The sequence below is a fragment of the Salvelinus namaycush genome, chromosome 15 (assembly GCF_016432855.1).
Source record: "Salvelinus namaycush isolate Seneca chromosome 15, SaNama_1.0, whole genome shotgun sequence".
Classification (NCBI taxonomy): Eukaryota; Metazoa; Chordata; class Actinopteri; order Salmoniformes; family Salmonidae; genus Salvelinus; species Salvelinus namaycush.
This window is the reverse complement of record NC_052321.1, coordinates 3,079,339-3,105,326: the sequence shown is the minus strand read 5'-3', so window position 1 is coordinate 3,105,326 and position 25,988 is coordinate 3,079,339. Positions and strand designations below refer to the sequence as shown.

The 25,988-nt window shown below is 44.3% G+C and overlaps 1 protein-coding gene across 1 annotated transcript in view; it reads right to left on the bottom strand.

The window, feature by feature from the left end:
* Nucleotides 1–14,183, bottom strand: part of actn1 (actinin, alpha 1) — an 81,607-nt gene extending 67,424 nt beyond the window's left edge. Inside the window, exons 1-2 of the mRNA XM_039008785.1 lie at nucleotides 14,174–14,183; nucleotides 12,468–12,587 (exon numbers count right to left, since the gene is read on the bottom strand). Coding sequence (XP_038864713.1) covers nucleotides 12,468–12,587; nucleotides 14,174–14,183 — 130 coding nt within the window. The remainder of the gene's footprint in view (nucleotides 1–12,467; nucleotides 12,588–14,173) is intronic.
* Nucleotides 14,184–25,988: the final 11,805 nt, after the last annotated feature.

Genomic DNA, 25,988 nt, shown 5'->3' with positions numbered 1-25,988 from the left:
CCAGGACCCTACTCCCCAGGATCCTGTTCCCTAGGATCCTGCTCCCCAGGACCCTGCTCCCCAGGACCCTACTCCCCAGGACCCTGCTCCCCAGGACCCTGTTCCCCAGGATCCTGTTCCCTAGGATCCTGCTCCCCAGGATCCTGTTACCCAGGATACAGCTCCCCAGGACCCTGCTCCCTAGGAGCCTGCTCCCTAGGAGCCTGCTCCCTAGGACCCTGTTCCCCCCAGGACCCTGCTCCCTAGGACCCTGTTCCCTAGGACCCTGCTCCCCAGGATCCTGTTCCCTAGGACCCTGTTCCCCAGGATCCTGTTCCCTAGGACCCTGCTCCCCAGGATCCTGTTCCCTAGGACCCTGTTTCCTAGGACCCCGTTCTCTAGGACACAGCTCCCCAGGACCCTGCTCCCTAGGACCCTGCTCCCCAGGACCCTGTTCCCTAGGATCCTGTTACCCAGGATACAGCTCCCCAGGACCCTGCTCCCTAGGAGCCTGCTCCCCAGGACCTGCTCCCCAGGACCCTGTTCCCCAGGATCCTGTTCCCTAGGACCCTGTTCCCCAAGATCCTGTTCCCCAGGACCCTGCTCCCCAGGACCCTACTCCCCAGGACCCTGCTCCCTAGGAGCCTGCTCCCCAGGACCCTGCTCCCCAGGACCCTACTCCCCAGGACCCTGTTCCCCAGGATCCTGTTCCCCAGGACCCTGCTCCCTAGGACCCTGTTCCCTAGGACCCTGCTCCCTAGGACCCTGTTCCCCAGGACCCTGTTCCCTAGGACCCTGTTCCCCAAGATCCTGTTCCCTAGGACCCTGTTCCCTAGGACCCTGTTCCCCAGGACCCTGCTCCCTAGGACCCTGTTCTCTAGGACCCTGCTCCCTAGGACCCTGTTCCCTAGGACCCTGTTCCCCAGGACCCTGTTCCCTAGTACCCTGTTCCCTAGGACCCTGCTCCCTAGGACCCTGTTCCCTAGGACCCTGCTCCCTAGGACCCTGTTCCCCAGGATCCATAGACACATTCTATATATGCTCCCAAAAATGTAATGGGTAAAGCATCTATAGTGTGCAAGGGTCTCTGGTCAAATGCAGTGCACTCAATAGGGAATAGGGTGGCACTTTGGACCAAGCCACCCTGTCTCCTGTCTCCTGTCACTAACCCCTTACCCCCATCACCTCATATGGCCCTCTGCCTGCCCTGCCGCCTTCCATGAGCTGTAGCCTCTGTTATTAGTTTCCACAGCCTGAACTCCTGCCCCCGCCCCCAAGCCCCACCCCTCGTCCAGTCAAGCTGCCTTCAGCCTGCCTGTTAGCCTTCTAACAAGCCTAGGCTAACTGTATCCAGCCCCCCCTGTCCTGCCCCCCCCCCCCCCCCCCCCCCCCCCTCCCTCCCCAGTCCCAGGGCAGCAGGGCCGTGCGTCCATGAGGGGAATCCAATCGGCTAATCTGTCTGGAATGCAAGTCTGGTTTAGGCTCTTTTATTTTGGCTTTGCTGTGGATTAACTCCAGGAGAAGAAGAGAGGGAGAGATCGAGAAAGATAGGGGGAGGGAGAGAGAGAGAGAGAGAGAGAGAAGGAGAAACAGAGAGAGAGGGAGGGAGAGAGAGAGAAGGAGAGAGAGAGAGAGAAAGATGGGGAGAGAGGAGGGAGGAGAGAGAGGGAGAAAAACATAGCGGGAGGGGGGAGAGAGACAGAGAGAGAGTGAGTGTGAGAGAGAGAGGCACCAAGACTTCATCAAGGAAATAAGAAATACAGGAATTGCCATCCTACAAGACACATGGTATAGAGGAGACGGACCCACTGGTTGCCCTCTAGGTTACAGAGAGCTGGTAGTCCCATCCACCAAACTACCAGGTCTGAAACAGGGAAGGGACTCAGGGGGTATGCAACTTTGGTATAGAGCAGACATAACTCACTCTATTAAATTAATCAAAACAGGAACATTTTACATCTGGCTAGAAATTAATAAGGAAATTATCTCAACAGAGAAAAATGTCCTCATGTGTGCTACCTATATCCCCCCATTAGAATCCCCATACTTTAACTATGACAGCTCCATCCTGGAGGGGGAAATCAACCATTTCCAGGCCCTGGGACATGTACTAGTCTGTGGCGACCTAAATGCCAGAACTAGACAAGAACCTGACACCCTCAGCACACAGGGGGACAAACACCCACCTGGAGGTGACAGTATTCCCTCCCACATATGCCCCCCTAGACACAACTATGACAAAACAACCAACAAAAATGGGTCACAACTCCTGCACCTCTGTTGCATGCTGGGTATGTACAGTTGAAGTCGGAAGTTTACATACACCTTAGCCAAATACATTTAAACTCAGTTTTTCACAATTTCCTGACATTTAATCCTAGTAAAAATTCCCTGTTTTAGGTCAGTTAGGATCACCACTTTATTTTAAGAATGTGAAATGTCAGAATAATAGTAGAGAGAATGATTTATTTCAGCTTTAATATGTTTCATCACATTCCCAGTGGGTCAGAAGTTTACATACACTCAATTAGTATTTGGTAGCATTGCCTTTAAATTGTTTAACTTGGGTCAAACGTTTCGGTTAGTCTTCCACAAGCTTCCCACAATAAATTGGGTGAATTTTGGCCCATTCCTCCTGACAGAGCTGGTGTAACTGAGTCAGGTTTGTAGGCCCCCTTGCACATGCTTTTTCAGTTCTGCCCACAAATTTTCTTTAGGATTGAGGTCAGGGTTTTGTGATGGCCACTCCAATACCTTGACTTAGTTGTCCTTAAAGTATGCTTGGGGTCATTGTCCATTTGGAAGACCCATTTGAGACCAAGGTTTAACTTCCTGACTGATGTCTTGAGATATTGCTTCAATATATCCACATACCTCATTATGCCATCTATTTTGTGAAGTGCACCAGTCCCTCCTGCAGCAAAGCACCCCCCACAACATGATGCTGCCACCCCCGTGCATCACGGTTGGGATAGTGTTCTTTGGCTAGCAAGCATCCCCCTTTTTCCTCCAAACATAATGATGGTCATTATGGCCAAACAGTTCTATTTTTGTTTCATCAGACAGAGGACATTTCTCCAAAAAGTACGATTTTCGTCCCTATGTGCAGTTGTAAACCGTAGTCTGGCTTTTTTATGGCGGTTTTGGAGCAGTGGCTTCTTCCTTGCTGAGTGGCCTTTAAGGTTATGTCGATATAGGATTCGTTTTACTGTGGATATAGATACTTTTGTACCCGTTTCCTCCAGCATCTTCACAAGGTCCTTTGCTGTTGTTCTGGGATTGATTTGCACTTTTCGCACCAAAGTACGTTCATCTCTAGGAGACAGAGCGCGTCTCCTTCCTGAGCGGTATGACGGCTGCGTGGTCCCATGGTGTTTATACTTGCATACTATTGCATACTATTGTTTGTGCAGATGAACGTGGTACCTTCAGGCATTTGGACATTGCTCCCAAGGATGAACCAGACTTGTGGAGGTCTACAATGTTTTTTCTGAGGTCTTGGCTGATTTCTTTCGATTTTCCCATGATGTCAAGCAGAGGCACTGAGTTTGAAGGTAGGCCTTGAAATACATCCACAGGTACACCTCCAATTGACTCAGATGATGTCAATAAACAGTATACTTGACCTTTCTGCTACCCTCTGAAATCTAAAAATGTCAAGCAGACAACTTAAGAAAAAAAGAGAAATGGTTTGATGACAGAATGCAAAAACCAAACAAAGACATTGAGAAACCTATCCAACCAAAAACATAGAGACCCAGAAAACCTGAGCCTACGCCTTCACTATGGTGAATCACTAAAACAATACAGAAATACACTAGGGAAAAAGAAGGAACAGCAGATCAGAAATCAGCTCAATGTAATTGAAGAATCCATAGACTCTAACCACTTCTGGGGAAATTGGAAAACACTAAACAAACAACAACACAAAGAGTTATCTATCCAAAATGGAGATGTATGGGTAAATCATTTCTCCAATCTTTTTGGCTCTATAATAAAGAACAAACAGCAAAAACATATTCATGATCAATTACAAATCTTAGAATCAACTATTAAAGACTACCAGAACCCACTGGATTCTCCAATTACCTTGAATGAGCTACAGGACAAAATACAAACCCTCCAACCCAAAAAGGCCTGTGGTGTTGATGGTATCCTAAATGAAATCATAAAATATACAGGCCATAAATTCTACTTGGCTATACTTAAACTCTTTAACATCATCCTCAGCTCTGGCATCTTCCCCAATGTTTGGAACCAAGGACTGATCACCCCAATCCACAAAAGTGGAGACAAATTTGACCCCAATAACTACCGTGGGATATGCGTCAACAGCAACCTTGGGAAAATCCTCTGCATTATCATTAACAGCAGACTCCTACATTTCCTCAGTGAAAACAATGTACTGAGCAAATGTCAAATTGCCTTTTTACCAAATTACCGTATGACAGACCACGTATTCACCCTGCACACCCTAATTGACAAACAAACAAACCAAAACAAAGACAAAGTCTTCTCATGCTTTGTTGATTTCAGAAAAGCTTTTTTGACTCAATTTGGCACAAGGGTCTGCTATACAAATTGATAGGAAGTGGTGTTGGGGAAAAAACAAACAACATTAAAAAATCCCTGTGCACAAACAACAAGTGTGCAGTTAAAATTGGCAAAAACCACACAGTTATTTCCAAAGGGCCGTGGGGTGAGGCAGGGATTAAGATTGAGCTCCAATCTCTTCAACATACAGTACAATCCGAAAGTATTCAGACCCCTTGACTTTTTCCACAATTTGTTACGTTACAGCCTTAGTCTAAAATGTATTAAATATTTTTTCCCCCTGATCAATCTACACACAAAATGACAAAGCAAAAACAGGTTTTTAGAAAATGTTGTAAATTCATAATAAAAAAATAACTGAAATATCACATTTACATAAGTATTCAGACCCTTTACTCAGTACTTTGTTGAAGCACCTTTGGCAGCAATTACAGCCTTGAGTCTTCTTGGGTATGACGCTACAAGCTTGGGACACCTGTATTTGGGGAGTTTCTCCCATTCTTATTCTTCTCTGCTCTAGGAAGAGTCTATTCTAAACTCCATTTAAGAATGATGGAGGCCACTGTGTTCTTGGGTACCTTCAATGCTGCAGAAATGTGTTGGTACCCTTCCCCAGATCTGTGCCTCGACACAATCCTGTCTCGGAGCTCTACGGACAATTCCTTCGACCTCATTGCTTGGTTTTTGTTCTGACATGCACTGTCAACTGTGAGACCTTATATAGACAGGTGTGTGCTTTTCCAAATTATGTCCAATCAATTGAATTTACAACAGGTGGAGTCCAATCAAGTTGTAGAAACGTCTCAAGGATGATCAATGGAAACAGATGCACCTGAGCTCAATTTAGAGTCTCATAGCAAAGGGTCTGAATACTTATGGAAAAAAAGTAAAAACCTGTTGTCGCTTTGCCATTATGGGGTATTGTGTGTAGTAATTTAATAAAGGTGTAACATAACAAAATGTGGAAAAAGTCAAGGGGTCGGAATACTTTCCAAATGCACTGTCAACGAATTGGCGAGGGCACTAGAACAGTCTGCAGCACCCGGCCTCACCCTACTAGAATCTAAAGTCAAATGTCTACTGTTTGCTGATGATCTGGTGCTTCTGTCACCAACCAAGAAGGGCCTACAGCAGCACCTAGATCTTCTGCACAGATTCTGCCAGACCTGGGCCCTGACAGACCTGGGCCCTGACAGACCTGGGCCCTGACAGACCTGGGCCCTGACAGACCTGGGCCCTGACAGACCTGGGCCCTACCAGACCTGGGCCCTGACAGACCTGGGCCCTACCAGACCTGGGCCCTACCAGACCTGGGCCCTGACAGACCTGGGCCCTACCAGACCTGGGCCCTGACAGACCTGGGCCCTACCAGACCTGGGCCCTACCAGACCTGGGCCCTGACAGACCTGGGCCCTACCAGACCTGGGCCCTGACAGACCTGGGCCCTGACAGACCTGGGCCCTGACAGACCTGGGCCCTGACAGACCTGGGCCCTGACAGACCTGGGCCCTGACAGACCTGGGCCCTGACAATAAATCTAAGTCAGATAAAGAAAATGATGTTCCAAAAAAGGTCCAGTCGCCAGGACCACAAATTCCATCTAGACACCGCTGCCCTAGAACACACAAAAAACTATACATACCTCGGCCTAAACATCAGCACCACAGGTAACTTCCACAAAGCTGTGAACGATCTGAGAGACAAGGCAAGATGTGCCTTCTATGTCATCAAAAGGAACATAAAATTTGACATCCCAAATAGGATCTGGCTAAAAATACTTGAATCAGTTATATAACCCATTGCCCTTTATGGTTGTGAGGTCTGGGGTCCACTCACCAACCAATAATTCACAAAATGGGACAAACACCAAATTGAGACTCTGCATGCAGAATTCTGCAAAAATATCATCTGTGTACAACGTAAAACACCAAATAATGCATGCAGAGCAGAATTAGGCCGATACCCGCTAATTATCAAAATCCAGAAGAGAGACATTAAATTAAAATTCTACAACCACCTAAAAGGAAGCGATTCCCAAAGCTTCCATAAGAAAGCCATCACCTACAGAGAGATGAACCTAGAAGTCCCCTAAGCAAGCTGGTCCTGGGACTCTGTTCATAAACACAAACACATCCCACAGAGCCCCAGGACAGCAACACAATTAGACCCAACCAAATCATGAGAAAACTAAAAAGATAATTACTTGACACATTGGAAAGAATGAACAAAAAAACTGAGCAAACAAGAAAGCTATTTGGCCCTAAACAGAGAATACACAGTGGCAGAATACCTGACCACTGTGACTGACCCAAACTTAAGGAAAGCTTTCACTATGTTCAGACTCAGTGAGCATAGCCTTACTATTGAGAAAGGCCGCCGTAGGCAGACCTGGCTCTCAAGAGAAGACAGGCTATATGTGCACACTGCCCACAAAATTAGGTGGAAACTGAGCTGCACTTTCTAACCTCCTGCCCAATGTATGACCATATTAGAGACACATATTTCCCTCAGAATACACAGAACCACAAAGAATTTGAAAACAAATCCAATTTTGATAAACTCCCATATCTACTGGGTGAAATACCACAGTGTGCATCAAATCAGCAAGATTTGTGACCTGTTGCCACAAGAAAAGGGCAACCAGTGAAGAACAAACACCATTGTAAATACAACACATATTTTCGTTGATTTATTTTCCCTTTTGTACTTTAAAAATGTGCACATTGTTCTAACACTATACATAGACATATGACATTTGAAAATGTCTATTCCTTTTAAACTTTTGTAAGTGTGATGTTTGCTGTTCATTTTTGCTTGTTTATTTCATTTTTGTTTATTATCTATTTCACTGACTTTGTCAATGTAAACATATGTTTCCCATGCCAATAAATCCCATTGAATGTAATTATGCGAGAGAGAGGGGATAGGGGGAGAGAGAGGCACACACAGAGAGAGGAGAGAGGGGGAGAGAGGCACACACAGAGAGAGAGGAGAGGGGGAGAGAGGCACACACAGAGAGAGAGGAGAGGGGGAGAGAGATGCACACAGAGAGAGAGGCACACACAGAGAGAGAGAGAGAGGGGAGAGAGAGGCACACAGAGAGAGAGAGAGAGAGAGAGAGAGGAGAGAGAGGCACACAGAGAGAGAGAGGAGAGAGGGGAGAGAGAGGCACACAGAGAGAGAGAGAGAGAGAGGGGAGAGAGAGGCACACAGAGAGAGAGAGGAGAGAGGGGAGAGAGAGGCACACAGAGAGAGAGAGGAGAGAGGGGAGAGAGAGGCACACAGAGAGAGAGGAGAGAGAGAGAAACTATCAGCACATGGAAAGCTCCTTATAAGGCTGGGAGACAGGAAGAAGGAGGAGAAGAATAGAGAGTGGTAGAAAGAGGAACAGACAGACAGACAGACAGACAGACAGACAGACAGACAGACAGACAGAGTAGGAGAGGGGGAACGACACAACAATGCTTTTGAGGGATGCGGTCATGTGTGATTCAAAAACATTGGCACGTCGCTAGCTACAAGTGTGATTACCACGGACACAGTGACACACACACACACACACACACACACACACACACACACACACACACACACACACACACACACACACACACACACACACACACACACACACACACACACACACACACACAGCAGCTTCCAATTACAGTAAAGTCCAGAGGGCCTGGTTGCTGACAGTGTCTGAGAGGAGAGGTTGTTTTGGGTGCTTATTCAGCTAAAGGGAATACAATGCATTCGGAAAGTATTCAGACCCCTTGACTTTTTCCACATTTTGTTACATCACAGCCTTATTCTAAAATTGATTAAATCGTTTTTTCCCCTCATCAATCTACACATCATACCCCATAATACCCTATAATGACAATGCAAAAATAAGTTTAGACTTTTTTTCATTTACATTAGTATTCAGACCCTTTACTCAGTACTTTGTTGAAGCAGCTTTGGCAGCGATTACAGCCTTGAGTCTTCTTGGGTTTGACGCTACAAGCTTGGCACACCTGTATTTGGGGAGTTTCTCCCATTCTTCTCTGCAGATCCTCTCAAGCTCTGTCAGGTTGGATGGGGAGCGTCGCTGCACATCTATTTTCAGGTCTCTTCAGAGATGTTTGATCGGGTTCAAGTCCGGGCTCTGGCTGGGCCACTCAATGACATTCAGAGACTTGTACCAAAGCCAATCCTGCGTTGTCTTGGCTGTGTGCTTAGTGGTCGTTGTCCTGTTGGAAGGTGAACCTTCGCCCCAGTCTGAGGTCCTGAGCGCTCTGGAGCAGGTTTTCATCAGGGATCTCTCTGTACTTTGTCCGTTCATCTTTCCCTCTATCCTGACTAGTCTCCCAGTCCCTGCTGCTGAAAAACATCCCCACAGCATGATGCTGCCACCACCATGCTTCACCGTAGGGATGGTGCCAGGTTTCCTCCAGACGTGACGCTTGGCATTCAGGCCAAAGAGTTAAATCTTTGTTTCATCAAACCATAGAATCTTGTTTCTCATGGTCTGAGAGTCTTTTTGCTCTTAATTATAATCAGAGGGCTAATATTAATACTATGCATGCCAGTCTCTCTTGGCTAAGAGTTGAGGAGAGACTGACTGCATCACTTCTTTTTATGAGAAACTTTAATGAGTTGAAAATCCCAAAATGTTTGCATAGTCAACTTACACACAGCTCTGACACACACACTTATCCCACCAGACATGCCACCAGGGTTTTTTTCACAGTACCCAAATCCAAAACAAATTCAAGAAAGCGTACAGTATTATATAGAGCCCTTATTTCATGGAACTCCCTTCCATCTCATATTGATCAAATAAACAGCAAACCTGGTTTTAATAAACAGATAAAGCAACCCCTCACGGCAAAACGTCTCTCCCCTATTTGACCTAGATAGTTTGTGTGTGTATTGATATGGAGGCTGTGTGATGTGTGATGTTTTTAAATGTATGTAGTTCTGTCCTTGAGCTGTTCTTGTCTAATGATGTTCTGTATTATGTCATTCTGTATTATGGTTCATGTTTTGTGTGGACCCCAGGAAGAGTAGCTGCTGCTTTTGCAATCCTTTTTGCAATCCTAATCCTAATGAAATACCAAAATACTAAAGTGTAAAAAAGGGGGTCTGGGTAGCATTCGATTAGATGATTAACTAAAGGCTTGGGGGAATAGGCGCTGTTGTGATGCAACCAGTCAGGATGCTCTCGATGGTGCAGCTGTAGAACTTGTTGAGGATCTGAGGACCCATGACAAATCTTTTCAGTCCCCTGAGGGGGAATAGGCGTTGTCGTGCCCTCTTCACGACTGTCATGGTGTGTTTGGACCATGATAGTTTGTTAGTGACGTGAACGCCAAGGAACTTGAAGTGATCGACCCACTCCACAACAGTAACGTAACGTCGATGTGAATGGGGGCGTACTCGGCCCCCCTTTTCCTGTAGTCCACAATCAGCTCTTTTGTCTTGCTCACGTTGAGGGAGAGTTGGTTGTCCTGGCACCACACTGACAGGTCTCTGATCTCATCCCTGCTGTTCTCATTGTTGTCGGTGATCAGGTCTATCACCACTGTGTTGTCAGCAAACGTAATGATGGTGTTGCCGTCATGGGTGAAGACTAAGCGTAAACCCCTGAGGGGCCCAATGTTGAGAATCTGTGTGTCAGACTTACCACCTGGGGGGGGGGGGGGGGGGGCGTCAGGAAGTCCAGGATCAAGTTGCAGAGGGCGGTGTTTAGTCCCAGGGTCCTTAGCTTAGTGATGAGCATTGATGGCACTACGGTGTTGAATGCTGAGCTGTAGTCAAAGAACAGCATTCTCACGTAGGTGTTCCTTTTTTTTCAGGTGGGAAAAGGCAGTGTGGAGTGCAATGCGTCATCTGTGGATCTGTTGGGGCGGTATCAGTTTGGAGTGGGTGTAGGGTTTCTGGGATGATGGTGTTGATGTGAGTCATGACCAGCCTTTCAAAGCACTTCATGGCTACAGACGTGAGTGCTGCGGGGCAATAGTCATTTAGGCAGGTTACCTTGGATTTCTTGGGCACAGGGAATATGGAGGTCTGCTTGAAACACGTAGGTATTACAGACTCGGTCAGGGAGAGGTTGAAAAAGTCAGTGTAGACAGTTGCCAGTTGGTCAGCGCATGCTCGGAGTACACGTCCTGGTAATCCTTCTGGCCCTGCGGCATTGTGAATGTTGACCTGTTTAAAGGTCTTACTCACATCGGCTACGGGATCACACAGTAATCCGGAACAGCTGGTGCTCTCATGCATGGTTCAGTGTTGCTTGCCGTGAAGCGAGCATAGAAGGTTTTTAGCTCATCTGGTATGCTCGTGTCACTGGGCAGCTCGCGGCTGGGTTTCCCTTTGTAATCTGTAATAGTTTGCAAGCCCTGCCTTATCTGACGAACGTCAGAGCAGGTGTAGTAGGATTCAATCTTAGTCCTGTATTGACGCTTTGCCTGTTTGATGGTTCATCAGATGGCATAGCAGGATTTCTTAGAAGCGTCCGGATTAGTGTCCCTCTCCTTGAAAATGGCAGCTCTAGCCTTTAGCGCAGTGCGGATGTTGCCTGTAATCCATGGCTTCTGGTTGGGATATGTACGTACGGTCACTGTGGGGTTACTGATGTGGTATACTCCTCAAAGCCATCGGATGAATCCCGGAACATATTCCAGTCTGTGCTAGCAAAACAGTCCTGTAGCTTAGCATCCGTGTCATCAGACCACTTCTGTATTGAGCAAGTCACTGGTACTTCCTGCTTGAGTTTTTGCTTGTAAGCAGGAATTAGGAGGATAAAATTATGGTCAGATTTGCCAAATGGAGGGTGAGGGAGAGCTTTGTATGCGTCTCTGTGTGTGGAGTAAAGGTGGTCTAGAGTTTTTTTTCCCTGTGGTTGCACATGTGACATACTGGTAGAAATTAGGTAAAACAGTTTTTCTGCTTTAAAGTCTCCGGCCACTTGTTTGTTTATGGCCTTATACAGCTCGTTGAGTGTGGTCATAGTGCCTGCATCATTTTGTGGTGGTAAATAGACATCTACAAAAAATATAGATATATAAACTCTTGGTAAATAGTGTGGTATACAGCTTATCATGAGGTACTCTACCTCAGCCGAGCAAAACCTCGAGACATCTTTAATATTAGACGTTGCACACCAGCTGTTGTTGACAAATAGACACACACCACCACCCCTCGTCTTACTGGAGGTTGCTGTTCTGTCTTGCCGATGCAAGGAAAACCCAGCCAACTGTCCTCGTTCAGCCATGACTCGGTGAAACATAAGATATTACAGTTTTTAATGTCCCATTGGTAGGATAGTCTCGAACGGAGCTCATCCAGTTTATTCTCCAGTGATTGCACGTTCGCCAGTAGGACGGATGGTAAAGGCAAATGATCCACACGCCAACGAATTCTCGCAAAGGCACCCGGATCTGCGTCTTCATGCGAATGACAGGGATTTGGTCTGGGAGGAGCCGTTAATCTTTCGCCTCCAATTCGTTAAAGAAAAAATCTTTGTCCAGTCCGAGATGAGTTCTGTTCTGATATCCAGAAGCTCTTTTTTTTTCGGTCATAAGAGACGGTGGCAGAAACATTATGTACAAAAAAAAGTTACAAACACCGGGGGTAAAAAACACACCGAATAGCACGATTGGTTAGGAGCCCGTGACACGGCAGCCATCCCCTCCGTCGTCATCTTATGCATTCGTCTTAACTCCTCCTCCACATTTTACTAGATTGTTTGAACAGTGCAGAAGAGCACCTCTTTCTCGTGAAAACCAGTATGTAGGGGGATCTAATTTCAGGCATTTCTTTCATTGTTACTGTGTATATAAGACAGTCCAGTATCATGTGACCAGGGTCTTCACTCTATCTAAATGAATGCAGAAGTGTGTCAGTCACTTATTTTTACAGTCTTTTTAAGGTTTTCAACTCACCCTCAGCTCCGATGGACACCAGTTTGACTCCTTTACTGGTGATATAGTGGAGAGCTTTGTTGACGTTGGAGATCTTGTGGACTCTCATCTTCCCTCTCTCTGGTTTGGCCAAGCGCTCTCCTGGACAGGAAACAGACAGAAAGGGTCAGGGGTCAGACTTATGACACTGTGGAGTGAGATGTTAAACAACACCTGTATCCTTTACCTTTATATAGAATATCTACAGGTGCAGTATCATAATTTGATCATCCTGTTGTTGCAAGATGATCACAGCAGGAAATGCTAACTTGTAGTGTATTCAATATTTAAAGGCCCACTGTAGTTAAAAACATGATACTTCCACACTAAGATGTCAAAATAACACTCTGAAATTGTGAAAATTATGATAATGCCCTTTTTGTGTAATGTCAGGTGGGTTGATGTTTTTGGCCTGGCGCATAACGCCACCTAGCGGTCTGATAAAATTGACCAATGAAAGTTCTTCTTTGATTTGAATATCTCCTCTTACTGCTGCCGGTCCCGCCCAGTCAAATTGGTACCAGTGTTGACAACTTAGCAACTTTGTCGCTATATTTAGCGAGTTCGCAGACTCCTCCAGCGACTTTTAAGCTACTTTTCAGGATGCCTTTGACACCGGGGGGGGGGGGGGGTTCTATGGAAGTTCAGAAATCAAATCTGACAAAAGTGAAGAGGAAGAGTTCGTGTTGGGAGTGGACTCTCTGTGTCACGCACCTCGGGAAAACAGCTGTGTCTAGCTTTGCTCTCCGGATGAAGGGAGTGATTATTATGGTGGCTTTGAGTGTGGAGATGGATCAACTGACGATGAAAATTCCTGGTGTCTCTGAAGCACACCATTTGGTGAGACGCAGATCCGGTGCCGAGCACGAGACTGAGGAGACCCTATCTATACTTTTCAGTTTCGATATTGAGTGTTTGCCTGATAGAGTCATGCTAAGATATGTTAGCTATCCCGTGAGAGCGTTTGTTTTCCGAACCCGCTACAGTCTTTTAGGTGCAACGGTTATGGTCACGTTGCATTAGAGTGTAGGAGGGAGATACCGAGGTGTGAGAAGTGTGCAGGAGGGACAAAGGAAGTGTGCAGGAGGGACAAAGGAAGTGTGTCGTTTTGGAGGAAAAACTAGTCTGTTGCAGTTGTGGGAGAGCCCATGTTGCTGGGGATCAGAAATGTCCTGTGAGAGTTGAAAAATAAATTCACAAATACTTATGTCATGCAATAAAATGCAAATTAATTACTTAAAAATCATACAATGTAATTTTCTGGATTTATGTTTTAGATTCCGTCTCTCACAGTTGAAGTGTACCTATGATAAAAAATTACAGACCTCTACATGCTTTGTAAGTAGGAAAACCTGCAAAATCGGCAGTGTATCAAATACTCCCCACTGTAGGTACCTGTAGCTATCAACATAGAAAGTTAGGGCCTAGGCAGACGTTGCCTCCTACAATAGAGTACCACAGTACGGGTCATAATACCCATAAAACCTAGCGGTCAAACAGGGAAATGGTTCCAATAATGTTTCCATCATTCATTTTTGCCATAGGGGATTTTAGAAACACAAACAAAACAAATATATCTTTCATATCAGCGAGAAATAAAAAAAGGTAAAAGAGTTAGGGTTATAGTGTTCCCATATCTCCATGTTACATCGCTTTTTTACGGAAGACAGACGGAAGACATAGCCCACCACCTGGCATTCTCGCTGATATGGAAGATAAGGGGCATATCAACATATGTTTCGCAAAACCGTTTAGCAAGTGATGATTATTGATGTTTCTAAATGTTAAACAGAGCGCCTGGATTGTAGTTCAGATGCAGCCAACCATGGGCGAAGCTAACCGCAGAAAACCCTATGGATAATACAGTAAGAAGGGTTTTCGAGAGCTAGGTAGTTAGCTAACTTCGACGGCAATTAGCTGATGTGACACTTAGCTATGTTTGCAATTCTAACATTGCTTTATTGTGTACAGGTACCTTATTAAATGTATGTCACGTACATTTTTTTTTTTATTCGTTCACGGCTGCCTCGCCGCGTTTCCCAAAGGGTTCGCCTGATTTGAAAATGAGGTCGCGAGACAAGCTCTGAATAAAATAAAAATGTGTTACTAAGGCAATAGAACTGTTCATAGAACGCAGTTGGTTTCTGTTTTTTCTCCTGCAAAAATGTGTCTCTAACTTTTAAACAGTTGGAGCTATTATGACCCAATTCCTGAAAGCTAAGATTGTCAGAAACACGAGCTGCTCACAAGCTGTGCATGACTCGTTAGAGCAGAGAGTGGATAGAACCATGCATAATCAGACTGGGGGGGGAAAAGCACCACATCATTGAAAGCAATTATATTTTCTACACAGAAGATCAATTATTGCCTGGTGATTTTCTTGTCACTTCCCAATACCTTTCTAAATCATTTTTGTCACTTCAAAACCATACTTCCTTCAGATTGAAAGTACTGTCAGACTGATTTGTAATAATAGACTGTCATAGCTGTAAAATGGTATAGAATCAGCTTGATCCCCCTCTGTCGAAGACGCTTGGACCTTCTTTTTTAAATATTTTCAGTGGTATTGTTAACAAACACGCCCACATAAAGAAAATGAGAATTAAAAACAGGTTCAGCCTCTGGTTCGACCGTGATCTTGCGGAGTTACTCCACCTCAAGAATTGCATTTGGCGAAAGGCTCGGCACACGCATACTCAGGCTGACTGGCTCTCGTTCAGGCAAATGAGAAATAAGTGCACTCAGGCTATCCGGAAGGACAAAGTTAGTAACTTTAAGGAGCAGTTCTCTCTCTGTGGGTCTAACCCCAAGAAGTTCTGGGAAACGGTTAAAGACCTGGAGAATAAACCCTCCTCCTCACAGCTGCCCGTGTCCCTTAATGTTGATGTGGTTGTTACTGACAAGGAGCACACGGCTGAGCTCATTAATCACCACTTCATTAAGTCTGGATTCCTATTTGACTCAGCCATGCCTCCTTGCCCGTCCAATATTTCCTCTTCTCCCACCCCTTTTAATGCGACTGTCCCCGAAGCTCCTCCCTCTTTTTCCCCTACCCCGCTACAAAGTTTCTCCCTGCAGGCGGTCACTCAGTCCGAGGTGCTAGAGGAGCTCCTGAAACTTGACCCCAAAAAAACATCTTGGTCAGATGGTTTAGGTTACAACCCCTATCATCACCTAGCTTATCTCCAACCTTTTTAACCTGTCTCTCCTTTCTGGGGAGGTTCCCATTGCTTGGAAGGCAGCCACGGTTCGTCCTTTATTTAAAGGGGGAGATCAAGCTGATCCTAATTGTTATAGGTTTAACAAAAGTGTTGGGAAAACTTGTCAATAATCAACTGACTAGCTTTCTTGATGTCTATAGTATTCTCTCTGGTATGCAATCTGGTTAAATTTATTAAAGATAGAAAACTGATTTACATAAGAATTCAGACCCTTTACTCAGTAATTTGTTGAAGCACCTTTGGCAGCGATTACAGCCTTGAGTCTTCTTGGGTATGACACTACAAGCTTTTCACACCTGTATTTGGGGAGTTTCTTCTCTGCAGATCCTTTCAAGCTCTGTCAGGTTGGATGGGGAGCGTTGCTGCACAACTATTTTCATCCCTCTCCAGAGATGTTCGATCAGGTTCAAGTCCAGGCTCTGGCTGGGCCACTCAAGGACATTCAGAGACTTGTCCCGAAGCCACTCCTGCGTTGTCTTGGCTGTGTGCTTAGGGTCGTTGTCCTTTTGGAAGGTGAACCTTCGCCCCAGTCTGAGGTCCTGAGCGCTCTGAAGCAGGTTTTCATCAGGGATCTCTCTGTACTTTGTCCGTTCATCTTTCCCTCGATCCTGACTAGTTTCCCAGTCCCTGCCACTGAAAAACATCCCCACAGCATGATGCTGCCACCACCATGCTTCACCGTAGGGATGGTGCCATGTTTCCTCCAGACGTGACACTTGGCATTCAGGCCACAGAGTTCAATCTTGGTTTCATCAGACCAGAGATTTTTTTTTCTCATGGTCTTTAGGTGGTCTCAGAGTCTTTAGGTGCCTTTTGGCAAACTCCAAGCGGGCTGTCATGTGCCTTTTACTGAGGAGTGGTTTCCGTCTGGCCACTCTACCATAAAGCCCTGATTGGTAGAGTGCTGCAGAGATGGTTGTCCTTCAGGAAGGTTCTCCCATCTCCACAGAGGAACTCTGAAGCTTTGTCAGAGTGACCATCGGGTTCTTGGTCACCTCCCTGACCAAGGCTCTTCTCCCACACTTGCTCAGTTTGGCCGGGCAGCCAGCTCTAGGGAGAGTCTCGGTGGTTCCACACTTCTGCCATTTAAGAATGATGGAGGCCACTGTGTTCTTGGGGACCTTCAATGCTGCAGAAATGTTTTGGTACCCTTCCTCAGATCTGTGCCTGTCTCGGCGCTCTACGGACAATTCCTGGCTTGGTTTTTGCTCTGACATGCACTGTCAACTGTGCGACCTTACTGTATATAGACAGGTGTGTGCCTTTCCAAATCATGTCCAATCAATTGAATTTACCACAGGTGGACTCCAATCAAGTTGCAAAAACATCTCAGGGATGATCAATGGAAACAGGATGCATCTGAGCTCAAGTTCGAGTCTCATAGCAAAGGGTCTGAATACTTATGTAAATAAGGTATTTCTGTTTATTTTTTTATAAATGTGTAAACAATTCTAAAAACCTCTTTTCACTTTGTCATTATGGGGTATTGTGTGTAGATTGATGGGGGAAATGTTTTATTTAATCCATTTTAGAATAAGGCTGTAACGTAACAAATTGTGGAAAAAGTCCAGGGGTCTGAATACTTTCCGAATTCACTGTAGATAAACCCATGTGTGTTCTGCTATGGGGGCAAACGTTCTATATACAGTATGACTTTTTTTCAGAGAATGTAGTGGTTGAACAATGCTCTATAACCGATTAGTAGGACTTATCAATGGGTTGGGTCTCTGTGTCTCTCTGGGATTGATTGGATGACTATTTGTGTAGTGTGTGTGTAGGGGCAGTGGTCTCCAACCATCCTCCTGGAGATCTATTATACTCCAACCATCACATATCACAACAGATTCTGACAAGCAAGTTGTAGTTGTGAAGCTAGGCGTAGTTGTGAAGCTAGGTGTAGTTGTGAAGCTAGGTGTAGCTGAGAAGCTAGGTGTAGTTGAGAAGCTAGGTGTAGCTGAGAAGCTAGGTGTAGTTGTGAAGCTAGGTGTAGTTGTGAAGCTAGGTGTAGTTGAGAAGCTAGGTGTAGTTGTGAAGCTAGGTGTAGTTGTGAAGCTAGGTGTAGTTGAGAAGCTAGGTGTAGCTGAGAAGCTAGGTGTAGTTGTGAAGCTAGGTGTAGTTGAGAAGCTAGGTGTAGTTGAGAAGCTAGGTGTAGTTGTGAAGCTAGGTGTAGTTGAGAAGCTAGGTGTAGTTGTGAAGCTAGGTGTAGTTGAGAAGCTAGGTGTAGCTGAGAAGCTAGGTGTAGCTGAGAAGCTAGGTGTAGCTGAGAAGCTAGGTGTAGTTGAGAAGCTAGGTGTAGTTGTGAAGCTAGGTGTAGTTGAGAAGCTAGGTGTAGCTGAGAAGCTAGGTGTAGCTGAGAAGCTAGGTGTAGTTGTGAAGCTAGGTGTAGTTGTGAAGCTAGGTGTAGTTGAGAAGCTAGGTGTAGTTGAGAAGCTAGGTGTAGTTGTGAAGCTAGGTGTAGTTGAGAAGCTAGGTGTAGCTGAGAAGCTAGGTGTAGCTGAGAAGCTAGGTGTAGTTGTGAAGCTAGGTGTAGCTGAGAAGCTAGGTGTAGTTGTGAAGCTAGGTGTAGTTGAGAAGCTAGGTGTAGTTGTGAAGCTAGGCGTAGTTGTGAAGCTAGGCGTAGTTGTGAAGCTAGGTGTAGTTGAGAAGCTAGGTGTAGTTGAGAAGCTAGGTGTAGTTGAGAAGCTAGGTGTAGTTGAGAAGCTAGGTGTAGTTGTGAAGCTAGGTGTAGTTGTGAAGCTAGGTGTAGTTGAGAAGCTAGGTGTAGTTGTGAAGCTAGGTGTAGTTGTGAAGCTAGGTGTAGTTGTGAAGCTAGGTGTAGTTGAGAAGCTAGGCGTAGCTGTGAAGCTAGGTGTAGTTGTGAAGCTAGGTGTAGTTGAGAAGCTAGGCGTAGCTGTGAAGCTAGGCGTAGCTGAGAAGCTAGGTGTAGTTGAGAAGCTAGGCGTAGCTGTGAAGCTAGGCGTAGTTGTGAAGCTAGGTGTAGTTGAGAAGCTAGGTGTAGTTGAGAAGCTAGGTGTAGTTGAGAAGCTAGCTGTAGTTGTGAAGCTAGGTGTAGTTGAGAAGCTAGGTGTAGTTGAGAAGCTAGGTGTAGCTGAGAAGCTAGGTGTAGTTGTGAAGCTAGGTGTAGCTGAGAAGCTAGGTGTAGCTGAGAAGCTAGGTGTAGCTGAGAAGCTAGGTGTAGTTGAGAAGCTAGGTGTAGTTGTGAAGCTAGGCGTAGCTGTGAAGCTAGGCGTAGCTGTGAAGCTAGGCGTAGTTGTGAAGCTAGGTGTAGTTGTGAAGCTAGGTGTAGCTGAGAAGCTAGGTGTAGTTGAGAAGCTAGGTGTAGTTGTGAAGCTAGGTGTAGTTGAGAAGCTAGGTGTAGTTGTGAAGCTAGGTGTAGTTGTGAAGCTAGGTGTAGTTGAGAAGCTAGGTGTAGTTGAGAAGCTAGGTGTAGCTGAGAAGCTAGGTGTAGTTGTGAAGCTAGGTGTAGTTGTGAAGCTAGGTGTAGTTGAGAAGCTAGGTGTAGTTGAGAAGCTAGGTGTAGCTGAGAAGCTAGGTGTAGTTGAGAAGCTAGGTGTAGCTGAGAAGCTAGGTGTAGTTGAGAAGCTAGGTGTAGTTGTGTGTGCAGTGTGAAACACTAACTCTTCCACCTTTCCTGTCACAGGATGATATTCTAGGTGTGTATCGTAAAGTCAGTGTTGGAGAAAGCTGGTGACTACTCTAGACCTCCTATCTGAGTCTGTTTAGCTAACACCCTCTAACTTTCACCATCATCTGTTTCCCTCTGACAGGAACACCTCGCAGAGCTATGCCCCTGTTGCTATGTTCCTGTTGCTATGTTCCTGTTGCTATGTTCCTGTTGCTATGTTCCTGTTGCTATGTTCCTGTTGCTATGTTCCTTTCCTGTTGCTATGTACCTGTTGCTATGTTCCTGTTGCTATGTTCCTGTTGCTATGTACCTGTTGCTATGTTCCTGTTGCTATGTTCCTGTTGCTATGTTCCTTTCCTGTTGCTATGTACCTGTTGCTATGTTCCTGTTGCTATGTTCCTGTTGCTATGTTCCTGTTGCTATGTTCCTGTTACTATGTTCCTGTTACTATGTTCCTGTTACTATGTTCCTGTTGTTATGTTCCTGTTGTTATGTTCCTGTTGTTATGTTCCTGTTGCTATGTTCCTGTTGCTATGTTCCTGTTGCTATGTTCCTTTCCTGTTGCTATGTACCTGTTGCTATGTACCTGTTGCTATGTTCCTGTTGCTATGTTCCTGTTGCTATGTTCCTGTTGCTATGTACCTGTTGCTATGTACCTGTTGCTATGTTCCTGTTGCTATGTACCTGTTGCTATGTACCTGTTGCTATGTACCTGTTACTATGTTCCTGTTACTATGTTCCTGTTACTATGTTCCTGTTACTATGTTCCTGTTGTTATGTTCCTGTTGCTATGTTCCTGTTGCTATGTTCCTGTTGCTATGTTCCTTTCCTGTTGCTATGTACCTGTTGCTATGTACCTGTTGCTATGTTCCTGTTGCTATGTTCCTGTTGCTATGTTCCTGTTGCTATGTTCCTGTTGCTATGTTCCTTTCCTGTTGCTATGTACCTGTTGCTATGTTCCTGTTGCTATGTTCCTGTTGCTATGTTCCTTTCCTGTTGCTATGTACCTGTTGCTATGTTCCTGTTGCTATGTTCCTGTTACTATGTTCCTGTTACTATGTTCCTGTTACTATGTTCCTGTTACTATGTTCCTGTTGTTATGTTCCTGTTGTTATGTTCCTGTTGTTATGTTCCTGTTGCTATGTTCCTGTTGCTATGTTCCTGTTGCTATGTTCCTGTTGCTATGTTCCTTTCCTGTTGCTATGTACCTGTTGCTATGTACCTGTTGCTATGTTCCTGTTGCTATGTTCCTGTTGCTATGTTCCTGTTGCTATGTTCCTGTTGCTATGTTCCTTTCCTGTTGCTATGTACCTGTTGCTATGTTCCTGTTGCTATGTTCCTGTTGCTATGTTCCTGTTGCTATGTTCCTGTTGCTATGTTCCTGTTGCTATGTTCCTTTCCTGTTGCTATGTTCCTGTTGCTATGTACCTGTTGCTATGTTCCTGTTGCTATGTTCCTGTTGTTATGTTCCTGTTGCTATGTTCCTGTTGCTATGTTCCTGTTGCTATGTTCCTGTTACTATGTTCCTGTTGCTATGTTCCTGTTGCTATGTTCCTGTTGCTATGTTCCTGTTACTATGTACCTGTTACTATGTACCTGTGGGTATGTACCTGTTACTATGTACCTGTTACTATGTTCCTGTGGGTATGTACATGTTACTATGTTCCTGTGACTATGTTCCTGTTGCTATGTTCCTTTCCTGTTGCTATGTACCTGTTGCTATGTACCTGTTGCTATGTTCCTGTTGCTATGTTCCTGTTGTTATGTTCCTGTTGTTATGTTCCTGTTGTTATGTTCCTGTTGCTATGTACCTGTTGCTATGTACCTGTTACTATGTTCCTGTTGCTATGTTCCTGTTGCTATGTTCCTGTTGCTATGTTCCTTTCCTGTTGCTATGTTCCTGTTGCTATGTACCTGTTGCTATGTTCCTGTTGCTATGTTCCTGTTGCTATGTTTCTGTTGCTATGTTTCTGTTGCTATGTTCCTGTTGCTATGTTCCTGTTGCTATGTTCCTGTTGCTATGTTCCTGTTGCTATGTTCCTGTTACTATGTTCCTGTTACTATGTTCCTGTTGCTATGTTCCTGTTGCTATGTTCCTGTTGCTATGTTCTTGGTACTATGTACCTGTTACTATGTACCTGTGGGTATGTACCTGTTACTATGTACCTGTTACTATGTTCCTGTGGGTATGTACATGTTACTATGTTCCTGTGACTATGTTCCTGTTGCTATGTTGCTGTTGCTATGTTCCTGTTGCTATGTTCCTGTTACTATGTTCCTGTTACTATGTACCTGTTATTATGTTCCTGTGGGTATGTACATGTTACTATGTTCCTGTGACTATGTTCCTGTTACTATGTTCCTGTTGCTATGTTCCTGTTGCTATGTTCTTGGTACTATGTACCTGTTACTATGTACCTGTGGGTATGTACCTGTTACTATGTACCTGTTACTATGTTCCTGTGGGTATGTACATGTTACTATGTTCCTGTGACTATGTTCCTGTTGCTATGTTGCTGTTGCTATGTTCCTGTTGCTATGTTCCTGTTACTATGTTCCTGTTACTATGTACCTGTTATTATGTTCCTGTGGGTATGTACATGTTACTATGTTCCTGTGACTATGTTCCTGTTGCTATGTTCCTGTTGCTATGTACCTGTTGCTATGTACCTTTTGCTATGTACCTGTGGGTATGTACCTGTTACTATGTTCCTGTTACTATGTTCCTGTTGCTATGTTCCTGTTGCTATGTAATCTGTTGCTATGTACCTGTGGGTATGTTCCTGGTGTTTTAGCTATGTACTGTGTTACTATGTTCCTGTTACTATGTTCCCTGTTACTATGTACCTGTTACTATGTACCTGTTACTATGTTCCTGTTACTATGTTCCTGTACTGAATGTCCTGTGGGTATGTACCTGTTACTATGTTTCCTGTTACTATGTTCCTGTTGACTATGTTCCTGTTACTATGTCCTTGTTACTATGTTTCCGTGGTGTATGTTACCTGTTTCCTATGTTCCTGTTGCTATGTTCCTGTTCTATGTTCCTGTTATCTATGTACCTGTTATTATGTTCCTGTTACTATGTACCTGTTACTATGTTCCTGTTGCTATGTTCCTGTTACTATGTTCCTGTGGGTATGTACATGTTACTATGTTCCTGTGACTATGTTCCTGTTGCTATGTTGCTTGTTGCTATGTTCCTGTTGCTATGTTCCTGTTACTATTTTCCTGTTTACTATGTACCTTATTATGTTTTCCTGTGGGTATGTACATGTTACTATGTTCCTGTGACTATGTTCCTGTTGCTATGTTCCTGTTGCTATGTACCTGTTGCTATGTACCTTTTGCTATGTACCTGTGGGTATGTACCTGTTACTATGTTCCTGTTACTATGTTCCTGTTGCTATGTTCCTGTTGCTATGTACCTGTTGCTATGTACCTGTGGGTATGTTCCTGTTACTATGTACCTGTTACTATGTTCCTGTTACTATGTTCCTGTTACTATGTACCTGTTACTATGTACCTGTTACTATGTTCCTGTTACTATGTTCCTGTTACTATGTTCCTGTGGGTATGTACCTGTTACTATGTTCCTGTTACTATGTTCCTGTTACTATGTTCCTGTTACTATGTACCTGTTACTATGTTCCTGTGGGTATGTACCTGTTACTATGTTCCTGTTGCTATGTTCCTGTTGCTATGTTCCTGTTACTATGTTCCTGTTACTATGTACCTGTTATTATGTTCCTGTTACTATGTACCTGTTACTATGTTCCTGTTGCTATGTTCCTGTTACTATGTTCCTGTTGCTATGTTCTTGTGGGTATGTACCTGTTACTATGTTCCTGTTGCTATGTTCCTGTTGCTATGTTCCTGTTACTATGTTCCTGTTACTATGTACCTGTTACTATGTACCTGTTGCTATGTTCCTGTGGGTATGTACCTGTTACTATGTACCTGTTACTATGTTCCTGTGGGTATGTACATGTTACTATGTTCCTGTTGCTATGTTCCTGTTGCTATGTTCCTGTTGCTATGTTCCTGTTACTATGTTCCTGTTACTATGTACCTGTTATTATGTTCCTGTGGGTATGTACATGTTACTATGTTCCTGTGACTATGTTCCTGTTGCTATGTTCCTGTTGCTATGTACCTGTTGCTATGTACTTGTGGGTATGTTCCTGTTACTATGTACCTGTTACTATGTTCCTGTTACTATGTTCCTGTTACTATGTTCCTGTTGCTATGTTCCTGTTGCTATGTACCTGTTGCTATGTACCTGTTGCTATGTACCTGTGGGTATGTTCCTGTTACTATGTTCCTGTTACTATGTTCCTGTTACTATGTTCCTGTTACTATGTTCCTGTTACTATGTACCTGTTACTATGTACCTGTTGCTATGTTCCTGGGGGTTGTTCCGTGTTGCTATGTGTTCTTGTGGGTATGTTCCTGTTACTATGTTCCTGTTGCTATGTACCTGTTACTATGTTCCTGTTACTATGTTCCTGTTACTATGTACCTGTTACTATGTTCCTGTTACTATGTTCCTGTTACTATGTACCTGTTACTATGTTCCTGTTACTATGTTCCTGTTACTATGTACCTGTTACTATGTTCCTGTTACTATGTTCCTGTTACTATGTTCCTGTGGGTATGTACCTGTTACTATGTACCTGTTGCTATGTTCCTGGGGGTATGTTCCTGTTGCTATGTTCCTGTTGCTATGTACCTGTTACTATGTTCCTGTTGCTATGTACCTGTTGCTATGTACCTGTTGCTATGTACCTGTGGGTATGTTCCTGTTACTATGTACCTGTTACTATGTTCCTGTTACTATGTTCCTGTTACTATGTTCCTGTTGCTATGTACCTGTTGCTATGTACCTGTTGCTATGTACCTGTGGGTATGTTCCTGTTACTATGTACCTGTTAGTATGTTCCTGTTACTATGTTCCTGTTGCTATGTTCCTGTTACTATGTTCCTGTTACTATGTACCTGTTATTATGTTCCTGTGGGTATGTACATGTTACTATGTTCCTGTGACTATGTTCCTGTTGCTATGTACCTGTTGCTATGTACCTGTGGGTATGTTCCTGTTACTATGTTCCTGTTACTATGTTCCTGTTACTATGTTCCTTTTACTATGTTCCTGTTGCTATGTTCCTGTTGCTATGTACCTGTTGCTATGTACCTGTGGGTATGTTCCTGTTACTATGTTCCTGTTACTATGTTCCTGTTACTATGTTCCTGTTACTATGTACCTGTTACTATGTACCTGTTACTATGTACCTGTGGGTATGTTCCTGTTACTATGTTCCTGTTACTATGTTCCTGTTGCTATGTTCCTGTTGCTATGTACCTGTTGCTATGTACCTGTTGCTATGTACCTGTTGCTATGTACCTGTGGGTATGTTCCTGTTACTATGTACCTGTTACTATGTTCCTGTTACTATGTTCCTGTTGCTATGTTCCTGTTACTATGTTCCTGTTACTATGTACCTGTTATTATGTTCCTGTGGGTATGTACATGTTACTATGTTCCTGTGACTATGTTCCTGTTGCTATGTACCTGTTGCTATGTACCTGTGGGTATGTTCCTGTTACTATGTACCTGTTACTATGTTCCTGTTACTATGTTCCTGTTACTATGTTCCTGTTGCTATGTTCCTGTTGCTATGTTCCTGTTGCTATGTACCTGTGGGTATGTTCCTGTTACTATGTTCCTGTTACTATGTTCCTGTTACTATGTTCCTGTTACTATGTACCTGTTACTATGTACCTGTTGCTATGTACCTGTTGCTATGTTCCTGGGGGTATGTTCCTGTTGCTATGTTCTTGTGGGTATGTTCCTGTTACTATGTTCCTGTTGCTATGTACCTGTTACTATGTTGCTGTTACTATGTTCCTGTTACTATGTACCTGTTACTATGTTCCTGTTACTATGTACCTGTTACTATGTTCCTGTTACTATGTTCCTGCGGGTATGTACCTGTTACTATGTACCTGTTGCTATGTTCCTGTTGCTATGTTCCTGTTGCTATGTTCCTGTTGCTATGTACCTGTTACTATGTTCCTGTTACTATGTACCTGTTACTATGTTCCTGTTACTATGTTCTTGTGGGTATGTACCTGTTACTATGTACCTGTTGCTATGTTCCTGGGGGTATGTTCCTGTTGCTATGTTCCTGTTGCTATGTACCTGTTGCTATGTACCTGTTGCTATGTACCTGTGGGTATGTTCCTGTTACTATGTACCTGTTACTATGTTCCTGTTACTATGTTCCTGTTACTATGTTCCTGTTACTATGTTCCTGTTGCTATGTACCTGTTGCTATGTACCTGTTGCTATGTACCTGTGGGTATGTTCCCTGTTACTATGTACCTGTTACTATGTTCTGTTACTATGTTCCTGTTGCTATGTTCCTGTTACTATGTTCCTGTTACTATGTACCTGTTATTATGTTCCTGTGGGTATGTACATGTTACTATGTTCCTGTGACTATGTTCCTGTTGCTATGTACCTGTGGGTATGTTCCTGTTACTATGTACCTGTTACTATGTTCCTGTTACTATGTTCCTGTTACTATGTTCCTGTTACTATGTTCCTGTTGCTATGTTCCTGTTGCTATGTACCTGTTCTTGTACCTGTGGGTA